At 37.5% G+C, this 10689-nt stretch overlaps 1 protein-coding gene across 1 annotated transcript; it reads right to left on the bottom strand.

Moving 5' to 3' along the window:
- Positions 1-237: 237 nt before the first annotated feature.
- LOC146714790 (uncharacterized) lies at positions 238-5021 on the bottom strand. Its single transcript, XM_085451105.1, has 8 exons — positions 4830-5021; positions 3603-3697; positions 3322-3466; positions 2891-2997; positions 2268-2439; positions 1923-2026; positions 1436-1565; positions 238-1099 (listed from the first exon to the last, which is right to left on the bottom strand). The coding sequence occupies exons 1-8, from the start codon at positions 4897-4899 to the stop codon at positions 972-974; spliced, it is 951 nt and encodes a 316-aa protein (XP_085307231.1). The 5' UTR covers positions 4900-5021; the 3' UTR covers positions 238-971.
- Between the last annotated feature and the right edge of the window lie 5668 nt (positions 5022-10689).

Genomic DNA, 10689 nt, shown 5'->3' with positions numbered 1-10689 from the left:
TGATCTCTTATTTAAATTTGTTATCGGAAAATGTGGTTTAGTTGTGCCAATGTTGATTTTAAAGTATTTACAGAAACAGCTAAACTAGTATAATAATCAGGATAAGGTGAAAATTTCCTCAGAGAACGTTTCTTTGAGGTTACATAATGGAACGTTTTGCATTTAATTTTTTCATTGACAGTCTGATTTCTCTGAGACAGTCTTCTATTTTATCAAAGTTAAATGATGCAAACCACGAGGAAGCCAGATTCCTATTTATTTCTTCCACATTTAGCTTTGAGTCATTAAATATATTCTGAAAAAGATTTACTTAATTGTTGTGATTGTTAACTGAACAAAACATGTCACAGAAAATGAACAATTACGTTTTAAAATATAATCTAGGATCATTTGTGAATCACAATGTTTACATACAGACATCAGTGAGCCAAACAATAACATTTGGTGATGGGCATTTATTCATGTACATTGTAAAAAGATAATGTATCACATAGGAAATTGACAATCAATGTGTTCCTTTGTTTCAGTATTTACTTTGTGGAGGTTCGTCTGTGTATCGTTACATTTATTCTAATTTCTTCCTGTAATAATAATAATATGAGCTTCCTTACTGATTGTTTGTATCCTCTGTTTCAGACAGTGGATCTATGTGATGTCAGTGAGACTAAATAATCCTAATATTGTCATCTCAGGCACACACCTCTGACTGCGAAAACAGAAGCCCCAGAAACTTGGTAATAAAATAAAACAAAACTTTTGCACCTCAATTAATCATTATTAATATGTAATACTGAATTAGTGCTGACTATAGGTATGATAGGAGGCGTAAAATGTGAAGAAAGTACAAAGGAGAAGGAAAGCCATAGATGCAAGACTTCAATCAGAATTTTGTGTTTTGTTCTTTACATGTATTTATGGTTCGGTATATCCTGTAAATTTGATGTAGTCACATGAATTCATGATGGACTCCTTCATCCTCCGTGAACCATAATCACCGCCTGCACTTTTTTGCCGGCTTTGATTTTTAGTACAAAGCCGTTGTCCAGTGGCATGCCATCAATGTGCAGCTTCAAAACATCCTTAGTGTATCCTACAACAGCTTAACAGAGGACAGAGAGGATTTTACTTTACAGTCTTTAAAATAAACATAGCTACAAATATGTCATCAATAATTATACCATGTTCCCTGCATTAAAGTGAGCCACATCAGAGTGATTGTCAGTAAAGGTGATCCGTAGCGGTTAATTAATAATATAATAATATATTTTTATTATGAATAATAATAAAAAATAATTTCAAGAAAAAAATCTTCCAAGGCATTTGCACTTCATAAAATTTTATTGATTCTTTTAAATAAAAAAAATAATGAATGTAGTCATTAAGCACTGATCATTATAATTTTTATTTATTTGTTAACAATTTATTGGTTACTTACTTTTCATCATGAGCATTTTTAGCACTTCCTCTTCGAGAAGGCTCACAGTCATTTCTTGCAGCTGTTTAGCGCTCAGAGGCATCACGTGCCTCCGACCATCAGGCAAGATAATGAAGACTTCTAAAAGCATCTGAAAGTTATGAGAGGAGACGGTTACTACCTTTGTTTAACAGCGCTTAACACATTTATTAGATCACATATCATAAAAAAAGGAAAACACAAATAGTTTAGAAACCTGTCTTCTCTTTTCAGTGAATGCTCTAAGTGCAACCATTTTGCAATGAAGTGATGAAACTCGGTTCATGTTTTTATACCAAAATATTAAGTTAAAATAAAAATGTAAACTAAACATTTACACAGAAATGAATTATAATTTATTCCCTGTGATATTAAATTTGTGTTGGGCATAGGTGTGACAGGAGCCTTAAAATGAGAAGAAAGCTCAAATTAATGATGGACCCCTTCCACCTCCCTGAACCTTAATCACCTGCACAGTTGAGCCGGCTTTGATTCCACAATCAGCCAGCAATGCAGAGGGGTTGTCCAGTGTCTTGCCTTCAACGCGCAGAGTGACATGTTTCTCAGTGTATCCTACACACACAGTATTAAACAGGTTTGAGTAACTGTATGTGCAACAATTAAAAAATTAAAACAAATCTTTGAAGGTGTTTGCACTCCTATTCACAACATTTAATAGTTTTTTTGTAAAATAAACAACAACAAAAAACAAAAAGAAAACATGTTTTATGGTCAGTTGATCATATCCTCATTGAGGACTGTAGGTCATAATTTTTTTTTTAATGTATCAGTTTTCAGTTCTTTGGTTATTTACCATGGATGGCCCACACTCTGAGTATGTTCTCTTTGAACTGGCTTACAGTCATACTCTGCAGCTGTCCGGGGCACAGCATCATCGACAACCTCCGACCATCAGGCAAGATAATGCCGAGTTTACAATTTTCCTTGTTTAGGCGGGGAACTTGTGATCTTTCCAGGTTCTCTGTCTGAAGGTAATGAGAGGTAACAGTTAGTACCTTTGCTAAACAGCGCTTAACATTTTTTATACCACATATCATGGAGACAAAAGAAAACGCAAATATTTTAGAGACATGTCACCGCTTTTCAGGTAGCCCTCGACGTCCAGCTATTTTGAACTGTAGTGAGGAACTTCAGACTTAGTTCATGTTTTTAAAAAAATATAATATTAAAATAAAGATGTCAGATAAAAATGTTCACTTCAATGAATCATTATCTATTCAGTTTAATACAGAATTAGCATAAGTATGACAGGAGCCGTAAAATGTGACAAAAGTGCAAAGGGGAGCAAAAGCAAAAGATGCTACACTTCAATCAGAATCGTGCATCTTTTTCTTTACGTGTATTTATGATTCATGAATTTGATGTAGTCAGATGAATTAATGATGGACTCCTTCACCCTCTGTTAACCTTCCTCACCATCTGTACAGTTGAGCCGGCTTTGATCCCGTATTTTTTCACTGGTGCAGAGTCATCATCCAGTGGCTTGTCATCAGCCAGCAGCCTGATATTATCCTTATTGTATCCTAAACACACATAACACCGGACAGGGAGGATTTTACTTCGCAGCCTTTAAACTAAATATAGCTACAAATGTGTCATAAATAATTATATTATGTTCCCTGCATTAGAGTGAACTGCATGAGAGTTTGATTGTAAATAAAGGTGATCCTTAGCAGTTAGCAGTTGAGCCGTTTTATTAGTAACTATAATATAATATAATATAATATAATATAATATAATATAATATATGAAGAGATTAAGAAATTATTAAGAAATTTGAATATAGAGTTTTTAAGTGCTGATAACTATAATTTTAATGTATTTATTTTCTGTTTTACGTTACTTACCTTTCTTGATGAGCATTTTCTTCACTTCCTCTTTGAAAATGCTCACAATCATTACTTGCAGCTGCATGGCGCTTAGGAGCATCGAACACCTTTGACCATTAGCCAAGATAACGAAGATTTCACACATTGCCTTGTTTAGGAGCACCTGAAGGTTATAAGAGGTGACAGTTATATCTTTGTTTCCATGTAGTATTAAATCAGCGCTGAGTATAGGTGTGACAGGAGCCTTAAAATGTGAAGAAAGCTCAAATTAATGATGGACTCCTTCAGCCTCTATTTACCTTCCTCACCACCTGCTCAGCTGAGCCAGGCTCGGCAGTGGACAGTGGTGCAGAGTCGTGGTCCAGTGACTTTCCTACATATTTCTCAGTGTATTCTAAACACACATAGCACAGAACAGAGAGAATTTTACTTTGCAGTTTTTAGACTAAATATAGCTACAAATACGTTTTAAATAATTATACCATACATTAGAGTGAACCACAACAGAGAATATTTTAAAAATTAAAAAAAAGAAAATAAAGGTGACCGTAGCAGTTAGCAGGTCAGCAATTTTATTCATATTATCTGATACCTAAGTGTATCTCTAGGTACAACATTACAAAAAACAAATATGTGAACGTGCTTTCGCTTCACAAAATTTCACAGATTTTTTTGTAAATAGCAAACAAACATGTTTTAAGACATTTGAATAAACTGGGACAGTGGCGCGGCTGCCCCTCTGTGGGTCTTCCTTGGTCTCTTGTGTTCTGGGGGCCTCTGGATGTCTGGAGTTTTGATCTCCTCCATACCTGCTTGATACCATAAAGGACAGGGCTGTGGCCCCCCCACACTCCCTAGCAGATCATTACATGGAGAAACCTTTGGAATGCAAGCATGCTGATCCACACAGGTATGCACACAGGTGTACACACGGGTATTCACAGACGCGGACTACAGCTTTCTTGGCTGCTGCCTCAAAGCACACTGTGTGCTGTCTATCTTGCGTGCTGCACAATATCGTTTATTATTTAGTAACTATTGATATCTACTGTTAGCTAGTTTATTGTGATGGTGCTTTTTTTTCTTATTATGTTGCTCTTTGTTGTTTGCTTTCTCTTCTGTTTTTTTTCTCCATACAGGTGACCCAGGAGTTTTGTTTTGTTTTTTTGTTGTTTTTTTTCTTTCTTCCCCCCCTTCTCACCGTCTCTTCTCCCCTTTGGTTTTCTTTCTCTCCCTCTCTTTCTTTCATTCTTTCCCCCTGTCCTATCCCACAGTCATGTCTGTCCCGTTTGTAGCAACTGAAAATAAATTCATAATTATAATAAAGGTCAATCAAATGGACCAATATGGCAAGGCCATGATGATCCACGTGGTAAAATAAATCCGCTTGGCATCTTTCTTGGCCTCAAGACAACAATTCTGATGGCTATAGATCCAAACGGGACAAAAAAAAAAAAAGACATTTGAATATAGACTCATTAAATTACTAATAATTACACATTTATTTCAGTTTTTATATTACTTACCTTTCAGCAGGTGGGGATTTTTCTTCAACCCCCACCCATAGTGGGGGTTCATAACATCGACTGGCGCCATTGCTTTGTTTAGAAAGTGAGGCTGCGATCCTTTCAGGTTCTCCGTCTGAAGGTTATGTGAGTCGACGGCGTGTTTATATTATTTATAGACTCGCGGGTGGGTGTTACCTGTTCGTTGTTTCATCTTCAAAGGGATTTAACATTGCACACATTATCATTATCATTCATCTGACTCTACTGTGGGTATTATCGACACACCTTTAAAATTCAAAGTGAAAGCATTTTTGTGCATTTTTTCTGTTGTTTCCCCACACAAATAATTTCTTAGTAAATGAAAAAGACATGAGTAATAAGAAATACATTTTCAGTTGTTTAAACAGTGCTTAACAAACAGTGCTTATCATGCCACGTGCTATAAAAAAGAAAATGCAAACTTGTCTCTGCTTCTCAGTATGTCCTCGATGTGCAACCATTTTGAACTGGAGTGAGGAACTTACACTCACTTCATAGTTTTATACCAAAATATGATGCAGCACATTGGACTACTCTGAAAACCCAGAAATTAATCAAACACAAAATTCAACCACTGAAAACATTCAGTTTAGCAGTTCAGGCAAGCAACTATAATTTGGGGTCTTATAAATAATAATAGTGTTTTACTATTTTTTCTTACTTTTTGTAAAACAGTAACTTAGCAAACAATGACTGAGAACCTTCACAGACATATTGCCCTAAACTTTGGGAGGAACACCCTTCAATTGGTGTGGAAGTATAAAAAGGACTCAAGGAAACTAGCGGATTATAGGAACAATCTCCGCATCAACCTAAGATACAGACAAACTAGAGTCGTTCCTAAGAGTTTGTGCCTTGGATTCATGGTCAGGGGACACAGAGCTGTGTTGATTCTAGGGAGAGCACAAAACAACTTCTAAGTGAAAGGATAAGACAGGTCCATTTCACTGTTGATGCCCTCCGGACCAAATTAGCCAGACTCTGCAGGAAGTGAAAACACTTCTACCCTCCCCTATCTTGTAAACAAGGCTCAGCATGCCCAACTCACTAAAGGAAAAGAAAGACAACTCAGGAAATTTCACACTTTACTAACAAAAATTAGAGCCTATGCCACACAGAGGAGAACAGGAAGACTTCACAACTGAAGGCAGTCAGGAAAAATTCAATAATAATGTGGGCTGTATTCTTAAATGAAAAGAACAAGTAACTGCTTTGGAGAGGGGAAAAGCATGTAGCTAAAAAACTAAACTAAACTCCAGTCCAGTGGAATACTAAAGAAAGATGACAAAAAATGATTACTTACCTGTTTTAGAGGGTCCCACCTGAAAATGAAGCAGCTAATGAAAGAGGTGAAGAGAGAAAGATGGCAGCTTGGTCAGCATTAGTGACCTACATATACCCACATGTATATGCAAATACATGTGGGTTGGAATCAAGCGCGCCCCCAGAAGACAAAACAGAACCAGCAGATTGAAACTGAACAAAGAGAATTGTAAGCAAAACAAAAAAATTATAGTTTCAATTGTTTTATTTTTTTCAGTTTCAATACAAGATTTTTTCAGTACATTTATTTCAGTTACAATAATTTTTTTTCAGTTTCAATATTTTGTCAGTTTCATTTTAAGTTGGCATCAATGCTTAATCAAAATTTAATAAATAAAACATGCAGTTCATTTACATAATTTAATTTCAAATTACAAAACAAAGTATCCCTGAAATTAAAAATACAAGTAACACGAAGGTTTAGGGAATTCGGGGTGACCATTTCTATTCTGTGTTTATCATTTGTACTGCGTGATTCGGGCTAAACGCAGCAAAAGGTTTAGGAAATTTGTGTTTTGGTCTGGTTAATTGTTTCTTTTTTGTGCTTCTTGGCAATAAAGGAAAACTAATTTGTGGGTTGAGCAGCAGAGTGAGTATCAAATCTTCTGAGCCAATGTTAAACAACTCCAAACTTTGACCTTTCGATCCAGCTGCTATAGGCAGAATCTGGACTCATTGCAGAATATAATGTTCCACCACATCTTCTGGTTCCAGTGAATCATTTTGGGAATAACAATACAGACAGGTCTGAGTGCAGGGCAGTGACTGACTGTGTAGAGAGCCGTCTGCCAGATCATCCTGCAAACCATGACCATAAATCTGTAGCTACAGCCTACAGTTCTCCTCAGTGCTGACACTGAGAGCAAACTTGTTCACTTTGGGGTTTGTCTCTGACATTCCCCTGTTATACTTGGCCTTGCATTTGGAGATGGTACTGGGGCTCGCTCCAAATAATGCTGCAGCTTGGTTTTGCAGAGCACCAGCTTGAAGTTGCCCCATGGCAGTAATGTTGATCACAATGCCTGGAAAATCATTGTAGAAAAAAATCTCCTTATTAAATCAAATGTTGTCATTCAGATGAGAACTGGAAATTACCTAACACACCCTCATCAGTCTCATATGTAACCACAACAATGTTTGGTATTTTTCTGGGTTTTTGTCTGCTTCACATCCGTCTTGTTGTGCCAAATGATGGCTATGAGAGAATGCATTAGCTGTGTTGTATAACCATATAAATAATACAACTTTTTAACATCTAGTTTCATGTAAATTCAGAACACAACAGTGGCAAAAGCAACACAATAAGCCCACAAACTCTCAGAGTAAGATGACTACATGGTACAATGTTCCAAAAGTAGTGCAATAAAACCCATAAATCGTAAAATAAACCTGGACTCTCAGGAGCACTATGAGGGCTTAAGTAAAATATGTATAAAATAATCATGATCGTTAATCTGCAGTCACATGCCTTCCGATTACTGCTGGAGAGAAACCGAAAGTAATAAAGATTAAATAAATAAAGAATTTTAGCAGCATTGCCTGGTGTGTGCAGAGGGCATGGCAAACCGTGGGGGGTGTGGGGAAGGAGGACCCAGGCGCGGTGCTCTATGTACAAGCAGTGCGTTTATTTACAGTGATGGAACTGATACACAACAATAATACATCCCCGTGTGCTCCCGACTTCCACTCCGTGTCTTCTCCCAGTGTTTGTGCCCATGTGTCTGCTCCCTCGTGCCAGTGCACTCTGTGTCTGCTGCCCTCTCATCCAGCAATCCTTCCTGGGAAAATAGAGGCAGTAGTTAGTACCCTCAGTTCACTTGGTAAGCTCACACTCACAAACAGACCAGCTGGAGAACTGACGGGAAATCTCACAAAATGATCCCACGCCAGTGGGAGCTCCAAGACTCTCTTAAGTAGCTCCCCCGACGAGGCCTGATCAGCAGCAGGTGTGTGGCTTCGGGTGTGGCCAGTCCGCCAGCAGGGCCATACCCACCAGGCCTGAAGGCGCCCGCAGAAACACACACACACACACACACACACACACACACACACACACACACACACACACACAAGCAGGGATAACGAGGGACAGCAATACAAAATATATATTATAATATTAGTCCATAACTGCTCAGGGATCCCAGGACCCTGACAGGTTCAGTGTTTACTGTTCATTCAAACAGGTGAAAGGATAACCGATTGGCAGCAATCAGAGGAAAAAGAAGGGAGACTTAACACAGAGATATGACTGTCTGTGTTTGTGGTTTTGCCATGAAAACAAACATTTCATGTGTGCAGCAGAATCAACTTTTGGAGATTTACTTACCTGGATGGTTGAGCATGCATCAAGATGTTCTTTTTTTTGTAGTTTATATTGAAGCCTAATGTCTGGTTCAGGTCATTATTTGGTTTCTCACTGTTTAACTTTCCTGGCTGTAAAACAACCTCTGTATTTTCCCTCTAAAGAACAAAAGTACAATATGTTCTTTCATCAAAAGCTGAATGATATCTGGTTAGTGCATGTCTTTCTTAAAAGAAGTTCACATGTCATTTGGTGCACAGCCCCACCTTGTGGCAGTAGGAAAAGTACTTTTTAGGTACTCCGTGAACTATATGAACTGCAGTATATCCGGTATCTGTGATTAATGGTCCTTTTATTAGAAAAAAGACTGATTCAGGTACTAATGTGATATGTGGAATGCTAACTGACACTGATAAACCCATCAAGACTTTTAAATGTAATTAAATAAGCTTTAGTTGATAAAACTGCTGGTGGTGCTTTATTGTAGTTTTAATATGTTGATGTTGAAAAGAATCAGCTTGGTTGCAAGAGTTAAATAACTTTAACTGTGTTCAAATTAACTTCCATGTAGTCATTCATATTAACTATAGACTAGAGGACTTAATGAAAGCCTAAAAAGAAAAACCCCAAAAGCATTATATCCCAGATTTCAGGTCAGTCCTTTGCAGTAACCATTTTGGTAAGGACATACAAACAACAGCTCAGAGTAACAGTTCATAAACATTTTAAAGCCACAGTTTTAAATTCGCTTTCAGAACAATTTCTGAAAGCTGAGCCCACGTCCTCATTTTAGGTTTGACAGCTTTTAGTTGGTAAAGATGAACTGCTTGGACAAGAACTGAGCTGTCGCCTGATCATTGGGATTTAAATTTTAAATTTAAATTTAAATAAAATTGAATTTAATTGAAATATTTAGATATTTCCGAAAACACATTGTAGTGACGTATACTGAACACAATAAATGATATAATGTAAACAACTACCTGAGAAAAAGCAGATAAATTAATTACAGGCATTTACTTTTGTATCGATTATTGCATTGATGGAGGGAGTGATGTATGCTGGGTAATGGCACAGCTAGTGACTGGGTGACTTTATTCACTTTATTCATACCCGCTTTGGATGTTATCAGTCCATACAATGTGCGTTATTAGCACAAATCTGTCCCATAGATATAGGCCATCTCCACCTGCTAATTTGTTCAGAAGGTTGTTATCATCCATCCAGATGGAGGATCACTAAAAGGAGCGTGGAAAGACTCCAGAATCCACTCTGGCTGGAATCCGGTGAATACAGCAGTGTTTACAGGTAAGACCATTTAAATGGACAGCATTTATAGAATGACTATTAAAAGTCAGTGAGTGTCAAAAATGTTAATGTGGTAACGTTTATGGTGTGAGCATTAGATTATATTGTAGTAAAGCTGTTACTTTTTAAACCACGTTAGGACAGAAATATTAGCTTCTGTTATGGACTAATGAAGTTACTAGTTAATAAAGTTTCCAGTAAAGTGATTTATCGCTGCCACAGATTGACAGTAAATATCCTAATTAGCTTCATTGCATCAATGCATCAGTTTCAGTGCTTCATTTAAACTGTATGACACTTATACTGACCCAGGGTCAGTGTAAAATACAATCCTAGCTGTGTGAACAAAGCCTGGCTCTTTTAATCCTGCATGACAAACTGCAGGATGCAGGTTTATTGAGCCTCTTTCCTGCTGGCACACCTGTCACACCTGAGAGTCAGCTACAAACTTACAGTAATGTGTACATCTTGCAAAGACTGCCAGACTCTGTAATACTGTAAATGATCAGTGACTCGGGTTAAAACTAAACCTTAAACAGTACCTCTGTGTCTGTGTGTGTGCTGAACATCTAGAATCAGGATGAGTCAGGCTGCACATTGCTGGCATTGCGTCTTTCAACAGGTTTGTGGGTAGATTTGGATGCACCAGGGGTAAGTGCAGCCACTCAGCCTCTACTCAATGTGATCATAGCAGCAGGTGCAGATGTGTGTCACAAGTTAATCTAGTAGTAGGCTATGGTTCTTGGCCACAGGTGGCAGCAGTGGACTCACCTCCATTGGAGACTGCTCCAGCTGCTATGTGATAGTCAGTAGATGGATTCCAAATTGAAGATCATATGAAAGTTTTGGAGACTGTTTATTACTAATCACTGTGTAACTCCTGTAAATTCACAGTAACTGCCATCT

This window comes from Copadichromis virginalis, linkage group LG3 (assembly GCF_057382275.1).
Source record: "Copadichromis virginalis isolate Kocher_CV1m ecotype Utaka linkage group LG3, C_Virginalis_male_GT1.1, whole genome shotgun sequence".
Lineage (NCBI taxonomy): Eukaryota > Metazoa > Chordata > Actinopteri > Cichliformes > Cichlidae > Copadichromis > Copadichromis virginalis.
Note: the sequence above shows the minus strand (reverse complement) of the source record. Positions and strands in the feature narration are given on the sequence as shown.